The 22732-nt window shown below is 42.4% G+C and overlaps 2 protein-coding genes across 2 annotated transcripts in view; both read left to right on the top strand.

Moving 5' to 3' along the window:
• The first annotated feature begins 291 nt into the window (after positions 1 to 291).
• Positions 292 to 9643, top strand: LOC133411433 (E3 ubiquitin-protein ligase RNF126-like). The gene is made up of 9 exons (XM_061693821.1): positions 292 to 544; positions 2295 to 2353; positions 2424 to 2484; positions 2557 to 2798; positions 3688 to 3756; positions 3823 to 3892; positions 5170 to 5263; positions 5397 to 5512; positions 8831 to 9643. Exons 1-9 carry the CDS (start codon positions 470 to 472, stop codon positions 8981 to 8983), a joined length of 939 nt encoding a protein of 312 aa, XP_061549805.1. The 5' UTR covers positions 292 to 469; the 3' UTR covers positions 8984 to 9643.
• Positions 9644 to 12911: 3268 nt separating this feature from the next.
• Positions 12912 to 22732, top strand: part of LOC133411217 (potassium/sodium hyperpolarization-activated cyclic nucleotide-gated channel 2-like) — a 46083-nt gene continuing 36262 nt past the window's right edge. Inside the window, exons 1-3 of the mRNA XM_061693278.1 lie at positions 12912 to 13771; positions 16881 to 17304; positions 21202 to 21363. Coding sequence (XP_061549262.1) covers positions 12921 to 13771; positions 16881 to 17304; positions 21202 to 21363 — 1437 coding nt within the window. The 5' untranslated portion in view covers positions 12912 to 12920. The remainder of the gene's footprint in view (positions 13772 to 16880; positions 17305 to 21201; positions 21364 to 22732) is intronic.

Here is a 22732-nt window from a genome sequence, read left to right as displayed (position 1 = left end):
ACTATTTTACAAGGGGAGATCTAAAATACCAAGATGTGTACTTCCTATATGTATTACTATTGTAATTTTACTTTACTAAAAAATATTGCTGTTGTTTTTGTTTTGCCCTTTTGGTTCCCGTTTTTTACATTGGACTACATTTGACATGAAGATGATGATGATGATGATGATGATTATTATTATTATTAAATAGCTTCTAATTATTTTGGGAACCGGATGTATACTTGCCTCTTCCGTTTTATAGGCGACGCCTCTGGCTGTTTTGCTAGCTATCCCAGAATGCATTGCGCTATGTCGTCAGTTTTCATAGTAAATGGCAGCACGTACACTAGTTCGTTCGTTTATACTCGCCTTCATCGCTAATTCTTCGCTTGTGAAAAGGTCAAGTCTGCGTTCTTACGTTCGCGAGCCCGTTCTCGCGATCGTTTAATAAAAGCCTGATCGGGTGTTCGTTCACTTCAGTGGAGAAATGGCTGAGGCTTCCTTACCGTCCTGCCGGTTTTTCTGCCACCGCTGTTCATCAGAGATAAGCCCGCGTTTACCGGTAAGGCAAACGCACAACAAAAAAACGCAGCAGTTTATGTGTTGACTTGACGAATGGTGTGATGGTTATGTGTTCAAGTGCATATTTGTGTGGCGGAACAGCTAGTTACGTCGCTGCCGATCGATTACCCCCGCTCGTTAACTAGCAAGTGTGTAGTTGTAGTTGTGAAACTTGGTAAACCAATGCATGCACATTAAAATCGCGCAATAAACAGATAAGCCATTCTCTTTATAGCAATACATTTGTGGGTGCACCACTGAACTGTGTCGGTCTGTGCTCAAAAAGGTTACCATCGTTCAATGCCTATATGAGAAATAAAGCTATACTCTTAAGTTACTACTGCAATATTCTGTAGTGTTTGTTGGAATTGAATGGTCTGTTATAAGTAGTGTCATTTGTCTTGACCTGACTCGAAAATCTTTATTGGATTTAAGGGGGACACTGCACAAACAAACACATCGAGCATAGAACAAAAGGACACAACAATGAAATTTCTTCAATACAAAAAAAGATTTTAAAAAATCCCACATAATTGTTATCATGTATCATTTGTGTCACTAAAATAACAGAATATGTATGTTTAATATCCTATGTTCAATGTTCAATAACTTGTCGTGATTGTATGATTCATAGTGCATGTTAGATTTGCTTATTCAGTGCCTGTTCGTTTTCTGTGTATCAAATCAATCATTACTGTCATTTTCTGCGTACCAGACTTATAAGAAAAGAAAAGGGTGTTTCTCCAGCATCATGTAGTAGAGGTGGCCGTATTGATCGTTAATAACAAATAAGAATTGGGACTGCATGGATCATTTTCAGCTGTTTTAGATTTCTTCAATTACTATGTGTCGATACACCCCCGTACGCGTTTTGCGGTTGTCCTTGTCACGTGACAAGGAAACTTGAGATGTGATGTTAAAAGTGTGACTGCAACACAGCCATTTGTCATTTGATTTGCCTGTAGGTATAATAATCCTTTGACTGAGGGGGGGAAAAAATTATTGATATTACTGATCATTTTTTTTTGCATCAAATCCCAAAAGTGTGGTATCGCCCATCGCTGTCATGTGTGTCTCAACTGGGAAAAACTCTGTTTTATTTGTAGAGCACTTATAGAGAGCACTAAAATAAGCAGCAACTGAAACAAAGTGCTGTACATAAATAAAAATCAAACAAAATTAAAAACAATAACAAAGTTAACAACAAATATGCACTTAGACAACGGTAGAGTCTCATGCTGTTTTGTAAGCCAGGGAATAAAAACAGAGTTTGAAGATGAGTTGCAAAAATGGAAAGTGAGGGAGCGTGTCTAATGTGCACAGGGAGGTCATTCCATAGTTTTGGACCAGCAATAGAAAAAGCTCCATCCCCGCTCAGCTTCTGCTTAGACTTTGGTGACTCCAGGAGCACCTGGTCAGCTGACCTGAAGCATCGGGTAGGAGTGTAGTGATGGAACAGCTCAGAGAGGTACAGCGGGGCACGACAATCAAGCGATTTGAAAACAAATAAAATAATATTAAAATAAACTCTAAAGCGCATCAGAGGCCAGAATAGAAATTATGTGCCTCCTGTTACGTATTCCAGTTAGGAGGCGAGTGGCAGCATTTTGAAACAACGTATTGTAAATATATTATATATTGTTGTCTAAATATTTTTCTGCAATGTTCTGATCCCATAGTGCTCTTTGTTATAGTGTATTAATGTGAGTATTTTACTAATGTGCCATTCATGTTTGTGTGAATATCTAAAGGACTTCACCTGTCCACGCTGTGATTCTGGATTTATTGAGGAATTGCCTGATGAAAGAAGGTATAAGGAAAAATGATGAAATGCTGTTGCTCTGTGGGAGTATTTAATGAATTTTGCTCTTTTCAAACAGAAGTGACGATAGCTCCCCATCTACATCCTCCGCAACTGATCAGACACAGACCCCCATTCAGGTCAGTTGAAGCCATCAGTTCAGGAATTTTGAGCTCTTAAACCCTCACTTTTGTCAATTTTGTCTTTTCCAGCCCACCATGAATCACCAGCACTTGTTCACTTTTCCTACTGGGTACAGTCCATTCACCGTGGGAATTTTCAATGAAAATTTTGAACTCAGAACTTGGCTACCCACAGAAGATAACAGAGACACCGAAATTCAGCGGGAACAAGAAATGGCGTCGCAGCAACGATATGGTGCGCAGCAACCACGGGGTCGACATGCGGCTCAGCGACAGGGTACACGCCATGAAGGAGTTCCCACGTTAGAGGGGTGAATGATTATTATTCAAGTCTATTGTTTATGGCTGCAACTAACAATTATTTTTGATGATCGATTCATCTGTCGGGCGGCACGGTAGACGATTGGTGAGCACATCTGCCTCACAGTTCTGAGGACCGGGGTTCAAATCCCGGTCCCGCCTGTGTGGAGTTTCCATGTTCTCCCCGTGCCTGCGTGGGTTTTCTCCGGGTACTCCGGTTTCCTCCCACATCACAAAAACATGCGTGGTAGGTTGATTGAAGACTCTAAATTGCCCGTAGGTGTGAATGTGAGTGTGTTTATATGCGCGCTGCGATTGGCTGGCGACCGGTTCAGGGTGTACCCCGCCTCTCGCCCAAAGATAGCTGGGATAGGCTCCAGCATGCCCGCGACCCTACTGAGGATAAGCGGTAAAGAAGATGGATTGATTAAACTGTCGATTATTTTTTCAATTCATTGATGAATTTGATTAAATCGGATCGCTTTATTAAAAAAAAAACAGGACATTATTTCAAATTGATGGGGCAGAAAATTCACAAACATACATTTATTATTATTCAGTTACTGGTTTGGTCCGTAACGTCAGAAAATAGGCAAACATTTTTCATTGTTTTGTTTACAGAAATCACCGAATATGTTCTGTAAAAAGGCTGAAAATCCAAGGTTTTGGACAATTATAAGTTAAAAAAGGTCTCTAAATGATTAATTGATTCTCAAAATAGTTGTCAGTTAATTTGATAACCGATTAGTTGTCAATTAATCAATTAGTTGTTGTGCCTCTATTGTGTGATGTGATATTTTAGTTGTAGTTAACGATAAGTGCTTGTGTAAACACATTATTGTTGCTACAAGGCAAATGTCAAGCTCAAGTCTGTATTTTTTTTTACTATTGTTAATACAGAATTATCCAACAGCTTGTAAATGGGATCATAGCACCAACAGCCATGCCGAATATTGGAATGGGACCATGGTGAGTAACTGCTTTTCACTTCTTTTTGTTGTGTAAATCATGTTAACTGGTTAATAACTCTTGCAGGGGTGTACTTCATTCTAACCCAATGGACTATGCGTGGGGAGCCAATGGACTGGATGCCATCATAACACAGGTATGACAAGCATCTTTTGTTCTACATTCATTAATTCTGGTTAGCTATCTCGATCCAGGAACTTATTTACTCCCCACGCTTTGTGTCAGTAGGTGCTGCTGTTTTGGTTAGCAAGGGAGTTAGCAGTAGATTTCAAATGGGCCAAGCAGTTTTTAATTTCAGTGTTAGAACAATAACATCCATGAAATAAAATAATCACACTTGTTTTCTTCACCCTAATGGGAAAAGGGTGACATCTGTTTGACGGAGGCATTTATTTATCTTAAGCAGTTCACGGACCTGACAACGAGTTGGGGCGCAGATTTACAGGGACGGGTACTATTTTGGGGGAAAACAGTGCTATCTCGACTTACGAGTGACCCGACAAGTTTTGACCGTCACTTGGCTGATTTTTTTCCTTTTTTTTAGTTGAGTTGTGAGTAAAGTTTGAGTTACGAGGGCTAACTGGTGGCAGTGAACTTCACAACAAGCAGTAGAAAGTGAACAATTCTTCAAAAAAGTTCAAACTGTTTATTGCCATTCTCAGTTGAGGTTTAAACATAAAACAAAGAGTATTACATGTGTATTTAACCAAACTATATAACTTACGAAAGTCAGCTAGCTTAATGCTAACACTCAATGCAAAACGCCATACAGGGCTAACGAAACTAGCATTGATGTTGCGGTAGTAATAACCCTTTCACTAACGGATATATGAACACAAATGGGGTGGAAACACAAGCAGAGACAATATAACAATACTTGCAGGTATACAGTATATTCTTTATCCTGTTTGAAAAACAACTAATATTACTGTAGTTTACTGATTCACTTGGTTGTGAAACTCTTCATGTATTATGTAGTCTGAATTAAACTGCCCCCTGGTGGGCAAGGCACGCTCACCAGAAGGAGCACATTGTCAATGGAATTGGGCATTAAAGCATGAAATCATGATGCACAAACTGACTACCGGTAATTATGTACATTCTATTTAATAATGTGTTTTTTTTTTGTTTTTGTTTTTTTTTATAAAGGAAAATTCTGTGGAGCCCTAGTTTTCTAACAAACAACTTTTTTGTGGGGCTGGAATGGATTAGTGGCATTCCCATTCATTTCAATGGGGAAAGATGATTTGAGTTAAGCGTGTGGTCACTGAACAAATTAAACTCATATGTCAAGGCACCACTGTAGCTAGAAACATTAGGTAGAAGTACAGTGTAGAAAAAATCTCTAAACGATATGATGAAGTGCTACAAGTATGGTTGCTTTACTTCAATTCTGGCCTGTATCACTTGTAGCTACTCAACCAGTTTGAAAACACGGGTCCTCCTCCAGCGGATAGAGAAAGGATAAAGAGTTTGCCCACAGTCTCCATCACAAAAGAACATGTGGGTAAGTTTTAAAACATTGAAACAGTTGATAATAAAAACATTTTAAAATATGGCACACAGTTTTAGGTAGTTGTTGTTGTTGTTTGTGCTGAAATCTTACCCAAACATAATGAGTTGTTGTTTTATTTGTGCAGGCGCAGGTTTAGAGTGTCCTGTGTGCAAAGAAGACTACAGTGTCGAGGAGAGCGTCAGACAGCTGCCATGCAATCATTTGTTTCACAATGACTGTATAGTCCCCTGGCTTGAACAGGTACTACACCTTTACTTACTGGATACTTCATGAGGTACAACTTTACAATCACACAGTGTATTTTCAGGAAGAAAAAAAAAATCTCAAAATATTTGAACTACCTCAGTATTATGCAGTGCTTCCATCCATCCATCCATCCATTTTCTACCGCTTATCCGAGGTCGGGTCGTAGGGTTAGTAGCTTTAGCAGGGACGCCCAGCATTCCCTCTCCCCAGCCACTTCATCCAGCTCTTCCGGGGGGATCCCGAGGCGTTCCTAGGCCAGCTGAAAGACGTAGTCTCTCCAGCGTGTCCTGGGACGTCCCCGAGGACTCCTCCCGGTGGGACGTGCACGGAACACCTCACCAGGGATGTGTCAGGAAGGCATCCAATCAGATGCCCCAGCCACCTCGTCTGGCTCCTCTCGATGTGGAGGAGCAGCGACTGTACGCTGAGATCCTCCCGGATGACAGAGCTTCTCGCCCTATCTCTAAGGGAGAGCCCGGACACCCTGCGGAGGAAACTCATTTTGGCCGCTTGTATCCGGGATCTTGTTCTTTTGGTCACAACCCACAGCTCGTGACCATAGGTGAGGGTAGGAACATAGATCGACCGGTAAATTGAGTTCTTCGCCTTTCGGCTTAGCTCCTTCTTTACCACAACGGACCGATACAAAGTCCGCATCACTGCAGACGCTGCACCGAGCCGCCTGTCGATCTCCCGTTCCATTCTTCCCTCACTCGTGAACAAGACCCTCATCCCCGACCTGGAGAGGGCACGCCACCCTTTTCCGACTGAGGACCATGGTCTCAGATTTGGAGGTGCTGATTCTCATCTCAGCCGCTTCACACTCGGCTGCGAACTGCTCCAGTAAGAGTTGGAGGTCACGGCTTGATGAAGCCAACGGAACCACATCATCTGCAAAAAGCAGAGATGCAATACTGAGGCCACCAAACCGGACCCCCTCTACGCTTCGGCTGCGCTGAGAAATTCTGTCCATAAAAGTTATGAACAGAATCGGTGACAACGGGGAGCCACGGCGGACTCCAACCCTCACCGGAAACGAGTCCGACATACTGCCGGCAATGCGGACCAAACTCTGACTCCGGTCGTACAAGGACCGAACAGCCCGTATCAGGTGGTTCGGTACCCCATACTCCCGAAGCACCCCCCACAGGGCTCCACGAGGGACATGGTCGAACGCCTTCCCCAAGTCCACAAAACAGATGTGGACTGGTTGGGCGAACTCCCATGCACCCTCGAGGACCCTGCCGAGGGTGTAGAGCTGGTCCACTGTACCACGGCCAGGACAAAAACCACACTGCTCCTCCTGGATCTGAGATTCGACTTCCCGACGGACCCTCCTGTCCAGCACCCCTGAATAGACCTTACCAGGGAGGCTGAGGAGTGTGATCTCCCTGTAGTTGGAACACACCCTCCGGTCCCCCTTCTTAGAAAGGGGGACCGCCACCCCAGTCTGCCAATCCAGAGGCGCTGTCCCCGATGTCCACGTGATGTTGTAAAGGCGTGTCAACCAGGACAACCCCACAACATCCAGAGCCTTTAGGAACCCCGGGGCGAATCTCATCCACCCCTGGGGCCTCACTACTGCAAATTGAAATAAACATTTTTGATAACAACATTTATCTTTGTGATGGCAGACGTTTTGAAACAACTCTTGGTATAAATTGTGCACCTTAAGCATGGTATACGGAAACTGTTTTTAACATCTTAACTGTTTTTTATTTATTTATTTTCTTTCACAACGTTACGTTTCGGGGTACAAAGTGACATCCAGTCGGTCCGTGCATGTGCGTGCGGATTGTCTCTGTTACGGAAATGCACAAGTGCCCTTGATGAATGGAGCTAACAGCCTGTTAATGGAGCTATGGTACTTTGCAAAGGTTGAAGCTGGACTCTCCTATTTTTGTCGAAATTGTTGTTTGTCGTTGTTTCCAAACATGTTCAAAAATGACTTGGGCATTTTAGGCTAACAATAGGCTGATCTCCAGTCTATCAATTGCAACGTTTCTAGCTCCTTGCTCCTGAGAGCGTTGAAAATGACCCGGGTATTGTTCTCATGCCGCCATTTTAAGGAGCGTCTTAATTGTGTCAAACGCGCATCGAGGAGCTTAAATAGATGGAAGTCTGATGTTCTCTATGCGAAAGTCTTAAAGGTCCTCTATGGTGACGTATGGGAATGGCCGTGCACCAGCAGTATCATAAATGTAGCAGAACTTCAAATTAAATAGTTAATCTTCTGTTTTTGTCATTCTTTTGAGTATTTTAATTTCAATATACATAGTTTTACTCAGTGTCTGTTCTCTTTTGGGCACTATTTGATACCAAAATGACTTAAATACACTGGCTTATTGTTACTACGGCTAGCCAACCACCTATTACTAATGCTTGTAGTAATTAGGCTGTCATTTTGTCAAGTGCATCTGGCCCCATGAAGAAAATAAAAACGTTTTTTTGGTTCTACACTGTTTTTGCATTCAACGTAATGCATAATCAAGATATCAACACTTTGTACATATATATTTACGAGTCACTCCAAAATATGTGCTGCAAGCGCGAGGCTGACGGTTGGGGTGCAGACGGGCACGGATAGACTAATCACGATCATCTTTGCATCTGGAAAGTTGTGAAGAGTAACAATGTTGATTATATTTGACTTTAATTTAATTCCACTTGAAATATAAAGTATAAAGTGGACATTTGTGGTGATGGTAATGATTCAGCCATGCAGACGGTTCTCATTTGTGACACGTCAATGACATCTTTTCTCGATGTCTCCATGAAATGACCTCATCGACGAATGATCGTCTCAGTTCCCCTAAACATTCCTACCTCCTCCCTCCTGGCTTCTCGGTGGAATACCTGGTGGGAAACAACGGAGCGATGAGCTAGGAAGTTGCAAATCGAGAAACGAGATGAGCCGTATATGTGGCACCTCAAAGGTTGTTTCCCAAAAGAACACCGGGGGTCGCAGTTTTTCCATTGTCGCGATTTAATAAATATGCAAGGGCCAATTGCCTGGTGTTCGCACCTGAGTTCCCCCCAGTATTTTTGTTGCGATTGTCCAGTTCAGTTCGGTCACAATGCTCGGTATGTGGCGGGGTATAAGAGTTACAGTATAAAATATTTGTATAGCTAGTACAGTGGGGAATAGGAACCGGGCCTGGGCGCGGGGTTGTTACCCCTCCAAAAAAGATAAAACAAAAAGGGGGGCCGGGGGGGGGGGGAGCTACGAGTATGCTGGGGTACACTGTACACCAAAACAGGCTTGCTTTCAGTTGCATAACGTGACGTTTCGTGTCTTTCTCTTCCCCATAGCATGATACATGCCCCGTGTGCAGGAAGAGTCTTAACGGCCAGAACACAGCCACAAACCCACCGGGTTTATCAGGGATGAACTTCTCTCCCTCCTCATCATCCTCTTCCTCTTCCAACTCACCAAGCAATGAGAATGCTTCCAGCAACTCATAGATTCTCCCTGTCACCCTTACTTCATAGCTGGAAACCTCACGCTCTCAAGGAGTCTTCTCTACAGCGGACACAAGCACAGCTGCTAGTCTTTAATCTTATGGACATGTAAATTGAGGTGAATTTCTCTCAGACGTCTTATTACTAATCATTCCTCCACTTTTGCTGACTGTCGGCTGGATCCTACTCTTGCTGCTGCTACTGTTGCAGTAATTGAGGACATTCACCTACTAATCGCCCTGACAGAGCCGTGGGAACTGAAACAATCGTAAAAGTAGGATCTGCCACAACGTTGGGGACACATTTTTCTATTTAAAAGTCATGCTCTTTTTTAACGTTGCCTGTGGTGGTGCAGATGTGTAGGTGTCAAGTTATCTGAACAACGCTGAGCCAATGTAAAGGAAATGGATGAAATCTTGTGTATGCTTCTGACTGATTTTTTATTTATTTGCACATTTTGTTTATATTTGTTTTTAATTTTGCACTGTTTGATATTTTCTTAAGCATTTCAGTAGTTTGCTTTATCTTAACAGATCCAGTGTGTGTGGTGCAATTTCGGTGGTTGTTGGATGAATTTATGTTGCGTTTAAAAAAAAAAAAAAAAAAAAATTAAATCATGAGTGAGGAAAGGGGGGGAAAAAAATCAAAACATTTTTATTTATTGATCTTATGCCACCACTAATAGGGCATGTAAAACAAACAAACAACAAAAAAATAATTGAATCTTCTTACCTCTGTGAAACTAGCCAAAAGTGTTAATTAATTGTATTTATATTTAGTGATTTTATGTTTTTACAGTCACAATAAAGTCATTAAGAAAACATTTAGCAAGATTCATTCAGTTAAAACTCCAGTAACATATGTTAGGCTACATACAGTAAAAGGCTCCTAACTTTTTAGTCTGGTAAGTAGTATTGGCTATCACCGGTAACTCTATATTTTGGGTGTGGAAAATCCAGATGATGAAATCTCAAGGTGCACCATATATGATGTATTGTCCTTTCACTTGTACTAGTTAGGCTTTGTTTTGCCTGGTCCATAATAAGAATGCTATTCATCTTAAAATAACCCTTTTAATTTTGACAAATGACACAATGTGAAATGTGCCATATAATATCTAGGTCATTGTGGCTTTCAGGTGCAGAGTTAACGCTTCAAAAAAGAGCTTCCCTCCCAATTGAAGTTTACTCTCAAGCTAAACATTAAACACAGAGAATTTTATTCCTTTCAGTCCGTGATCTGAATTCTTAATGGCGTCTATGTTGCGGTGCCCTTCAGGCAGCGGATTGAATGGAAACGGCGTAGCAACACAAGTACACAGACAGTATAACAACACTGAGTCATATATATTTCATCATCTGTGAATAATTAATATTAGTGCCGTACCGATTGGCTGTGATGAGTTAACTGTCTCATCGAACAGTATATCCATCCGTCTGGCTTGTACTGCCCCCAGGTGGCCAAGGTGGGCACACCAGAATGAGCTCAATGGTCTTTCAATTGATGCAGTGTGACAAAAACGGTTTGTTTTTCATTCTATTTAATTCGGTCATTATGATGTTTTTATTAAATACATTATTATGGAGTGCAGTTTTTCCTCATTAAAATACACATTGCAACATTTTTTGTTGTTTTTTGGGGGGTGGGGGTGTGGGGCTGGAATGGATTAATGACATTTCCGTTCATTTCAATGGGATAAGATGATTAGAGATACAAGTGTTTTGAGTTATGAGCGTGGTCACAGAACAAATTAGTCTATCTCAAGGCACCACACTGTAATAAGGATTTTCACTAAATGTGGTATTATGTAAAACCAATTTGAGGTGCCTTGGAGGCGTGAAGATCTACATTCTGTAATTTAGAATTTACCACAAATTATAAATTGACAACTATGGGGACACAATACTGTAAAGGACATTGCATGGTGTTTGTGATTTCGCAGCTATATATGAGTAAAATATATACAATGAATTATACATTCCACTGTACCTGTTTTTTCCTTTTGTTTGTTTTGTGTTTTGGTACAATGGTGTTCTTTTTTCTCACATGGAGTACAGTAAATTATCAAACCATTGTTACCTTGGCTGCAGTAATGGTGCTCCCTGTGTGAGCCCATGAGAGGACACTACACAGTCTTTAGGGATCACAGCGAAACATGCAGGGACATTGTCATTGAAAACAACCTTTTAATATAGGACAAGGTGGCAACATCCAAGGAAAAAATGTTGCCGTTAAACACTGAATTCGAACAGACAATATACATGCACGCACGATTCTATAAGTCATTTCCCACGTTTAGGGAACAAGGGAGAGTGCTCAGTAGGATGAATTAAACTGATAAAGAGCATCTTAAGCTAATTAAGGTAATGACATCAAATGCGGCTCAAGTGCTTAATTAAAGGGATGCTCGAAATGCCTTGAAAGTAAAAGAGCAGATCGAGTTTGCAAAAAAGTCATGTCCAATGGAAAGCAGTTTGAGCATTAATTCGATATCCTTGATATCCAGCCCAAGGTCCATAGGCCCTCGACATAGGTTAAGGTCCTCACTAGTAAGACAATTCAGTGCGCTAGTAGAATGACTAGCTTAATAGTTTTTAACGTTCTTAATGTTTTATTCCACTACTTGCGCCACATTTGGCTTATTAGTATGGAGTTAAACCCGACTAGTAAACCTCTAAACTGTACTGATAACACTACTAGGCACAACTAGTAGGCATGTGCCCTAGTGGTAGTACTATAAGGCCCACTAGTAGCACAAGTAAGGCATTTTTTCCATACTAGAACCTTAAGTGCAGCAGAAATATTTTTTGTAACCTTGGCCAGATCTGTGCCTTGTGACAATTCTGTCTCTGAGCTCTTCAGGCAGTTCCTTTGACTTTGCACAAAGAAAGTAGAACAAATAAGCTCAGAAATTAAGTTGTGTGTCAAAATGTGAACTGACACAGGGAAAAAGTATTGAACACATGAAGAAAGAGAGGTGCAAAAAGGCATGGGAAGCCAAGACAACACCTAAAATCTATCAATAATCAAACAGCAATCCAGCCCCTTGTCAGTGCAAATGAATATCAGCTGGTTCAGTCCGAATTGATGGCCTACAAAAAGGTCTCATTGCCAAGCAAGGTGTGAGTGTATATATATATATATACATATATATATATATATATATATATATATATATATATGATGATATATGTATGGCAATGAGACCTTTTTGTAGGCCATATATATATATATATATATATATATATATATGTATATATGTATTTTTGAATCATCTTTGTGCGATACATTTGAATAAAATCATTAAGTACAGTTTAATTCCACCACCATATTTAAGTGCAGCGTTAATGTTAAAAGTGTGCATAATGTTACCGTGGCTTAAAATATTATTCAATATACTTTTTGGGAATAAAACACGCTACTGTATTAAAATGTTGGTGATTATAGTGGTACATTAAGAACTACGGATTTTTTGGGTTATACTTGGTGTACACGTTTTGAGAACCACTGATCTAGAGGAAGAGGAAAAAAGTGAGCTACATGACTCAGCAGTAATCAAATTGATCGGACCATGCATGGGTAGACCTACAGTATAAGTAAAGCCCTCGCTCCTGTTTTTTTTTTTTTTTTTTTTTTTTCCCCCCAATATGAATGTTTTATCAAGAGGGTTGAGATGCTTAAGAGCTAGTTTGTATTTTAAGTAATATTTCGGAGTCATTTTTACTATAAAGCTACAGTTTGATGTTTTATAGGATAATAGAAGTGCATGTTTATGTATTTATGTAATTATGTCATAATTTCTTGATCTATTTGTCTGTTTATGAAATGTCACTGTGGGCGTGGGGGGCTGAAAATGTCCTCCAGTGGAGTGACCCCCGTTTCCGCATTCGCGTTTGCGTGGAGCTGCTTCAAGAGGAAGGATGAGGGAGGCAGTATCGGGATGAAAAACCTTACGCCAGAAGGGGGAGCCGCGTCCTCGGCTTCCAGAAGGCACTCCGCCACCAAGGAGCCCTGCCTTCCTCACGTAGAGGACGCTCCCGCATCCTCACGGCCCACTGCTGCCTCCGGAGCCACGGAGACCCGCGGACCTCATCCGGGCGATGCTGCCCACCACGGCCACAGCAGCAAAGCATCTGGGGCGGAGGCGTCGGACTCGGCACCGGCCGTTGCGATAGACACCGCGGACGCGACAACGGGTGATGCAGGTCGCAACAGCGTCGCTCCCATTTCCAGCATGAAATGCAACAAAAACGGAGAATGCAGGAGGGACTCGGGCACCGGGAGCCTTCGCTCGATCATCTCCAAGCAGGAGAAGCAGAGCGGCGGCGGGTCGGCGAGGGCCGAAGACGGAGGGGGCGCCAAGCGCGGAGCTTGTAACTCGACCAGCGCCAGCATGGACGGCTCCATCACGCCAGGCGGGTCCCTCGCTGGGGGGCACGCAGGCGAGGGCGCTACCCCCGTGCCCGAGAAAAAGGACCCTAAGGTGTCATTCTCCAACGCACCCAGCCGGAAAGCCTCGTCGTCCCTGCACGGGCCGGGCCAGACTCCGCAGCCCAGGAACTCTGTCACTTTCCAGAAGACGGAGGACGGACCCTCGATTGTCGCCGCCGAGGATGCAGAAGCCCGAGGCAGCCAGGCCAGCTTCATGCAGAGGCAGTTCAGTAGTATGCTGCAGCCGGGAGTGAACAAATTCTCCTTGCGCATGTACGGCAGCCAAAAGGCTGTGGAGCGAGAGCAGGAGAGAGTCAAATCAGCCGGGAATTGGATTATCCACCCATACAGTGATTTCAGGTAAGACACGAGTAAGATCCTCGGTGCGCGGGGGTCCTCATTGTCCTCTACAACTTCATAGTGGGAGACCACATGCTTACTACAGCCACTGATTTCCTCTGTCATGACTTCCTCTTATTAAAACTCTCCTTGGCACACACGCCGCCATGCACGAATCCCACCCGAACAACCTGTTGTCAGTCAAATGGACCTAAGGCAGTTGGTTGTCTTTGTAAACTCAAGCCCTTGTGGTGTGTTTGCACAATAGCACGTCTGGGATGGCCTGCTAACACATCGGCCACTCTTTTGCATGGCACCGCAACACAGAGGGTATCGCTCCGGTCCGAAATGCAATCATTTAACACCTCGAGTGTCCCTTACATACCGTACCGTACATGCCTTGCAAAAACAAAGCTGTTAGGACAGGGGATAGGTGCGCGCGCGCGCCCGCGCCAGCGCGCGCGATGCTCGCAGTAATGGAATGTCACCTTGAGCCAAAAGCATGCTCACTGGAGACATATCCGCCCGGATCATGCATTCTTGTTTACTGGGGCTCCAAGAAGCACGAGCAATGGTGATAAACATGATCTAAGCGCAACACGCACATCAAAAGGACGATCACTTGACCAGTCTGGTTTATTTGACTTGACCCATCAGAAGCTGAATTGCACCGGGATGGGGAAGGGAATGTCTCCTCTAGGTTCGTGTAGCTTTCAGCTCCACTAAAAGCGGACAGTTCCCCCTCCTCGAACCTCCCTCCGCTCGCCATTAACGTCTGGGCCATTTGTGTCACACAACGCAGAGTGGGTGCACCACTTATGGACTCAAACTTGAGTAAAACATAGCTGGAAACCACAGGCCACCTCTGAGAGACCTCGGCTCCCACACAGAGTCGAACCGCAGCTGCCTTTCCTCTCATTGTCATGCTAATGCTTTCGTGGTGAATATACCAAAATCGGGTGCTTATTACTGTTGCGATGGAGCACATGAGTCGTAGATTGTTGCATAAGTCGCAGGGTGGGTGACTCAGCGCTGCACCTGTCCTGCAGAGACTGCTGTGACGGAGGCCCCAACCTCACTGACTTTTATTACTCTTGCCCGTACCTACTACGTCACCTCGAACGTGAAAGTCATTGATGGCCATTTGGACTGCACCGTCGTGTAATTCTTAGGATATTGTGTATAAGGGGTCTTATTTGCAACAACAGTAGAAGTTGTAATGATTGGGCTAAAACATTTATTGAGCCCGAGGTACAGACAGTGGTGCCGGTACCTCGACTGAGGAGTGACTTACGACTTTTTCGGGACACAAGCCGTCGCTCAGTCGATTTATTATAACTTTTTTTTTTTGTCATGAGTTGTGGGCAAGAATTTGAGTTACAAGCTGCAGTTTAGCACATAGTGATCAATTCAAATCAAAAACAAAGAGAATTACCCGCTGTGTATTACACCAAACTTTGCCTTACAAAAGTCCACTAGCTTAATGCTAACACATAATGGCAAAACACTGTAGACAGGCTAAAAAAGGCTAGCATCAATACTGCAGTGGTTATGAACCTTTAAACTAATATTTCAATACAAATGGCAGAAACTCATGAAGACAAAGCATATACAACAATATTCACAGGCATATATTCTTCATCCTCTGCGATAAGTTACTAATATTACTGCAGTTTAGTTGGGACGGTCTTATTCTGTTTCAACTTCAAATCTAACCGCAGTATATCTGGATGTATTATACTGCCCACTGGTGGCCAAGATCCACACACCAAGCATACAATTCCCACTGAATTAATGCATGAAATTATGATGCACAAAATGTTTAGGTGTAGACATTCTATTTAATTATGTCATTACTGTATTGCAGTGGTTCTCAACTGTTGTCAACCTGGGACCCGGCTTTTCCTATTGTTGCAAAGTCTACTTTTATAGGACTTTAAGAACAATAAAGAATCTGTTTTGTTTCAAGATAGCCCCCCAAAACACATGAAGCCTTTTATTTTTAAATGCTTTTTCAAATTAGTTTGGCGTATCGCTTAAAGTATATTGTTAGCCATGCCATCTGCTAGAGGCTGAGCTGCACTGTATTTGTTTAAATCAATGAGTGGCTAGAGCGTGAGGCAGTTATACTTCTTGTCGCTTACCAAATATGGTCCTTGTGTGAACTTGGTACACCTCTGTAGTACTGTATTGGCAAAAATAGAATAAGAATACATGTCATTTTTTAACTTGCTGTCCATGATCCACTTTTGGGTCCAGACCCGAGTTGAGAATTACTATTGTAGAGAGCTATTTCTGTGTATTTTGCCTTTGCCATTGCTTTTGTTTTGTTAAATTATTATTTTTTCAATTTTTTGGCAGGGAGGACCTGGAACAGATTATTTCAATGGAGAGCTATGATTTGAGATACAACAGTTTTGAGGTCCGAGCATGCTCACGGAAGGAATTAAACTGGAAAAATGGAATCTCATCATAGACCACCAAACAAAAATATCACAAAAAGTATGCAGTGCTTACTTTGCTGAGTTTTAAGCGACCGTTTTTAATAGATTTTTACAGTATACTTCACTGTATATAATGCCCTCGCATGCGAGATAGGAGAGCCACAGTCTGATGCATTTCAGCCATTTGTTGAAAGCCACTAGAAAAGTAAAGCATAAACACAAGGTACGTTTAAGTGTGTTTTTATAACCTTCGAAGGTTTTAAGCGTGTGGGAGTTATGCAACTACATAAAAAAACAAACAAACAAAAAACAGTTGATTCTTAGGTCTCTGTGTATTGCAGATTTTCACTTATTGCAGGTGGTCTGGAAAGTATCCCCCTGTGGCAAATGGGGGTTCACTGTATATACTGAAACATTGATCACGTATGTATGGTGGTTGTGGAAGATTGTTTAATAGCTCTGTGGGTCACTATAAACCACTGGCATAGATAGATGAACAAACATTATTTGTAATTACGTGATGTCTAAATCTACCCCCAAAAAATCTCTAAATAGTGTTTTTGCAGCATTTTTATCTCTTAATAGCAACAGTGTGGTCTTATCTGACTGTGGTTTTGTCTGCTTTTCCACACCACACTCTTCCCTCCCACTGTACCCCACATACACACACCTCATGTCCACTATAGGTTCTACTGGGATTTCACAATGCTGCTGTTTATGGTGGGCAACCTGATCATCATCCCCGTAGGCATCACCTTCTTCAAAGAGGAGACCACCACGCCCTGGATCATTTTCAATGTGGTCTCGGACACTTTCTTCCTCATGGACCTGGTGCTCAACTTCCGCACAGGAATCATCATCGAGGACAACTCAGACATCATTTTGGACCCTGAAACCATTAAGAAAAAGTACCTAAAGACGTGGTTCATTGTAGACTTCATCTCATCCATCCCTGTGGATTACATATTCCTCATAGTGGAGAAAGGGATTGATTCTGAAGTGTACAAGACCGCTCGAGCCCTGAGGATCGTCCGCTTCACCAAGATCCTCAGCCTTCTGCGGTTGTTGAGGCTCTCGAGATTAATACGCTACATACACCAATGGGAAGAGGTAAGCCCTCATTGTTTCTAAAGGATTTTTTTTTTTAAATTTAGATTAACTTCTGGCACATAAGGTGAACAAACTCCCAATTTAGACAACAGCAAAAGGTCACAGATTAGTTGGCTTGTACCCAACAATCTGTTTGCCCGTCTGAGCGCCTCGGGGCTCAATATTATGTCCTCACCTTCCCACCCCATGGTGAGAGCTGCATAATGTCAGCAGGATGTTTGAGCCTTAACAAATTGTGTATTGTAATTACTGTTATTGTCACGCAAACCCCACCCCGCTCCTCGCTGTGCCCACCCCCCTTTGTCTCACTGTCTGACCTGGAAGTCCCACAGGTAGAATCAGACAGTCTAATAAGCAGCCTATTATCAGGGCAAACACAGTTAATCAATTAAGGCGGCGCTGAAAGAGCACATTAGGTAGAATGGGAATAATGTGGAGCAGTATCGGGCAGGTCAACTGCGATTAAGGTCAACTGATTCTGATTATATACAGTACAAGCTCCACAATGAAATGCCACAAAAGCGGTACAATTTGAAAATGAACTAAAAATGTTCTGGAAAAGTCTGCCTCAAAAGTCAAGTTTGCCACCGAGAGATAATGAAGAGGAAAAGTGTAATGACCTTTTGGTAAAAAAAAAGTGTAGTTGCCTACATTCAACCGCTGCGGATTACCTTCATAACTGAGAATCTACACAGACAAAAGGAAAAATCACCATATTTAGCAAGGACCTTGGCACTTTTTTATTGGAATTGTGACAGTAAGTTAAAATGACTGGGGCAATTATGCTATTAGGCTCATGGAATACAAAATGAAAACGCTCACAAGCACCACGGAAGAGACGTTAGTTCAATCATTGACTAAAGTGACGTGGAAAAAGAAAAGAGCCACACTTACCAATGCCCTTTCAACATTTGATGGAATGGGATAAAACAACCAAACAAATAAATGAAATGAATGAAAACACTCATAAGTAGCATGGAACAGACATTATAGTTCAGTCAGCAACCGAGAAGTGCCATATGCGAGAGGAGCAGATTCTCCAGTACAGTATATTTGTATGACTGTATTATACTCGGGAACAAGGTGGCCGACTGGTTAGCACATCCGTCTCACAGCTCAGAGTTCAAATCCGGGCTGTGGCTTTCTTGTGTGGAGTTTTCATGCTCTTCCTGTGCCTGCGTGGGTTTTCTTTGGGCACTCCGGTTGCCTTCCACATTCCTAAAACATGCATGGTAGGTTAAATGAAGACTCGAAATTGTTACTGGGCATGAATGTGAGCGTGAATGGTTGTTTGTCTCTATATGCCCTGCAATTGGCTGGCGACCAGTTCTGGGTGTGCCCAAAGTCAGATGGGATAGGATTGTGCCCACCCGCGATCCTAGTGATGATAAGTGGTGCAGAGAATGGATAGAAGGATGACTTGTTTTGAAATCAGAACTGAGAACTCGACCGGCATCATGAATGGCTGGTTCGATTTTAGCGCTTCCTCTGCAGGTCACTAATTATTTGTTTTAAAAGCCGGCAGAGAAGGTAAGAAAGGCAGTCGCGTGGCAGACTTGGGCCTCAGCTTGATTTACTCCCCAACGGATGCACTTGTCTGCGGCGTGCTCCGAGCATCAGCCAGACTCCAAGGAGAGGAGGTCCGGCAATGTCATGAGATCCTTCGACTTTGCATTTCCACCGCTATTGGCAGGATGGTGTTGGCATTTTGCAGTGCTGAGCAGTGCGGCTGGCCTCCACTGCTCACTTGACCTTTGGATAATTGGATTTTTAAAGATATGATGTGATACACACACCGTGATGCATGATGGGATGTGATACTTGGCATGCATGGAGAATGAGCGTGGCGATGAGGGGTTGAGTGAGTGTCATCTCCCCTCCCCCTCTCGGAAGTCACATCACTTATTTCATTTGGGACCTTGTAGATTTGCTCCATCGCTCACATGTGACGCAGTAGAGTTGCGATTATAGTTTAAAAAAAAAACCCACAACAGACATACAAATCCTGTAAAGGTTAAACTGCCATTTAGGAAGTTGAGCCCATCCCCATTCCTCTTCATCAGAAAGTATCACTTCTCCCTCAGCTGAACTGACCTATTTTCATATTCCTCCATTGCATGAGGTGCGTGTTGGCTGCTCTCACACTAAATTTGATTGATACCATTTGTTACATTTGAACAACCATAAAATGGTACTGGAAGTCACTGATGGTGTAGTGGTACACTCGCCTGACTTTGGTGCAGGCAGCGTGGGTTCAGTTCCCACTCAGTGACGGTGTGAATGTGAGTGCGAATGGTTTGTCCGTGTCTATATGTGCCCTGCGACTGACTGGCGACCAGTTCAGGGTGTAGTCCGCCTTTCGCCCGAAGTCAGCTGGGATAGGCTCCAGCGTCCCGCCACCCAAAACCAGGATAAGCAGTGTTGAAAATGGAATGGAAAATGGTACTGTTCCCCCGCTATATCACAGTTCATTGTTCTTTCCCATTGAAATGAATGGAAATACTATTAATCCGTTCTAGCCTTCCATCAAAAAAGATGAATGTTTGTTTTTTAGTAAGAAAAATAGAATTCTATAATATTGTACTGTATAAAAACAGACAGTAATGACATAATTAAATAGAATGTAAAGAACTGAACATTGTTTTGGTTCAATTTAATGGACAATGTGCTGCTCCTTCTGGTGTGCGGAGATGTTCACAACTGCTCAGAAAGCTGTAGTAATATTAGTCGATCTTGGCAGAGAATAAAGATATTAGCCCATCAATGGCATTTTTTTGTATTGTTTAAGCTATTAAGCTGGTTATATTAAATACACAGCGCGTAATTCTCTTTATGTTTAGTTTGATGGGAAACTTTAATGGCAGTGGCAACAAACAGCTTGAAGTTGTTTCCTACAGTATATGGCAAACTGCTGCTTGTTTTGAAGTGAGTTGAATTGAGTTCACTGCCACCATACAGTGCTCATATCTATCTCAAAGGTTTGCTCCCAAGTCAAGGCAAAAAAAAAAGAAAAAAAAAAAAAAAGGCCATATCTCCAAAAACTCAGTCGGGTCACTCTTATCTCATGGTACCGCTGTACTTACCTACTGCAATGCCGTTACATGTGGGAAAAGAGAGCCACAGTCACTGATGCACTTCCCAGCCATTTATTGGACACTGGCAGAACAGTAAGACACACTCATGCAGGAGCTGCTGTCAGCCACAGCTCACGTTCTGACATTCACATGCAGATTTACCGGTCACACACCAACAAGCCCCGCCTCTTAAAGCGACATGTATGTAGACAGAATATGTACTGTATTTTCTATACATTTTATGATTGCGATTTGTTTTTTTTTTGTGTTCAAACATGTTTTCAATGTGTTAAAACGTGTGTTTTCACATGTTTAAATGTGAAGTGTGTGGGAGGGGTAAATGTTACCTTTTTCAAATATAGTCTTTCATTAGTTAAGATGACTGGCCATCCATGGCGTGATTGACATCTAAGATGACACAGACTATCCGTTGTTAAGGATCCTGATGGTCCCTGTCCATCATGTGCGCATACAGTGTCCCTCCGCACACATGATGGCACGTGTGTCTGTACCCGCAGGCTTGCGTGAGTGTGTGTGACTGGACTGAAGTGTGTGAGTGTGTGTGTATTTGAGAGCGCTCATTGATGTCATGTGCCTTGCCTGCGCCGTGCTGTGTGTGATGGGGACTGATGGGAGCCTGTCATCCACGCTCATTTATCAAACTCCGTGTAATCTGAAAGAGATTGTCGCTTCTGTGCGTGATATTTGAATTCGAGGGCTTGACAGTTAGCTATTTACAGTGATAGCCGAGTGAAAAAAAAAAACATTCGCACAGTAGGATGGATTCTTGTCTTAACTTCATGATGTCGCTGCCACACTCCAGATCTTCCATATGACCTACGACCTGGCCAGTGCTGTGATGCGGATCATCAACCTGATTGCCATGATGCTGCTGCTGTGTCACTGGGACGGCTGCCTACAGTTCCTGGTTCCAATGCTGCAGGACTTCCCCTCTGACTGCTGGGTGTCCCTCAACAAAATGGAGGTAAGGAACACGACTAGAAATCATTATACATAGTGAACTTCCAGTGACCAGTGGGAGTGCGATAACACCAAATTTAACACAGCTGCTCCCCATTCACACCTGAGACCTCGCAACACTAATTGGTCCCCATTTGGACATTTTCACTAAGGGTTCTAGTCACTTTTGTTGCCAGCTCTTTAGACATTAATGTTGATTTATTTTGAGAGGTCAGTAAATTTACTGTTATTCAAGCTGTACAGTTTACTTTACATTGTAGTCCTGTATCATTTCTTATGTGTTGTCCCATGAAAAGATACAATCAAACATTTAAAAAAATGTGAGAGGTGTACTCACTTTTGTTAGATATTGGATATAAACCATGTGATTTCAAGCTACAATGGTTTGAATTAAATATAAGAAAATAAAGTGAATGATTCGATTAAATATTTCTTAATTCAAAACCGCAGCCAGAGCAACACCGGTTACCTAATGGTTAGGACGTCTGCCTTATACTGTAGGTCTGAGGTTGGGGGTTCGGATCTCAGCTTCGGCCTTACTGTGTGGAGTTTGCATTTTTCTCTCTGTGCTTCTGTGGATTTTCTCCCAATAATCTGACTTCCTCCTATATTCAAAAAAACAAGCATGTTAAGTTCTCTGAAGACAAGTGATTGACTGGCAACCAGTTCCGGGTGTACTCTGCCGCTCACCCGAGATCAGCTGGGATAGGCTCCAGCAACCGGGCAATTGCTGTAGAAATTGAATGGATGGAAAAAAAAAACTGAGGTAAGAAAAAAAAAGAAGAAAAAAAAAAAAAAAAAAATTATAAGGCGCCCCTGTCCATTTTGGAGAAAATGTAAGACTTTTAAGTACGCCTTATGGTCGTGAAAATACGGTACCTTCATGCTGAAGTGATAGAAATGGGCCAAAAGTAACAATTGCGCTGGATAACCAGTGATGCAAACAAAGGCGCTCAAGTTGTTATATAGTTAGGCAAGGCAGACTTATGCCGGACGACCAAGTGCCACGCCTAAAAAAAATCTGAAAAACTAAAACTGGTGAATAATTTAACAGTTTAATGCTATAGCTCCACAACTCAGTAATACATAGTTCTCAGTCATTATACATGTTTTCAGCAATTATATTTAAACATGTCCAATGTATTTAGAAAAAAAACTCTGAATTTATTTTACAGACTCTTTAATTATGTACAAGATAGCTTCATCAATAGAATGAAATGATCATAGCCTTAGAGGCAAGTTTTAGCGGCACTGCGTGGGGTGGCTACACTAAAATCCCTGTTTAATCAGGAGTAGAAAACAAATACAGAATCAAGGTTAATGGCAAAAGTTGATAATATGGTGTCGATCAAAACAAAACAAAAACCCACACT

This window comes from Phycodurus eques, chromosome 13 (genome assembly GCF_024500275.1).
Source record: "Phycodurus eques isolate BA_2022a chromosome 13, UOR_Pequ_1.1, whole genome shotgun sequence".
Lineage (NCBI taxonomy): Eukaryota > Metazoa > Chordata > Actinopteri > Syngnathiformes > Syngnathidae > Phycodurus > Phycodurus eques.
Note: the sequence above shows the minus strand (reverse complement) of the source record. Positions and strands in the feature narration are given on the sequence as shown.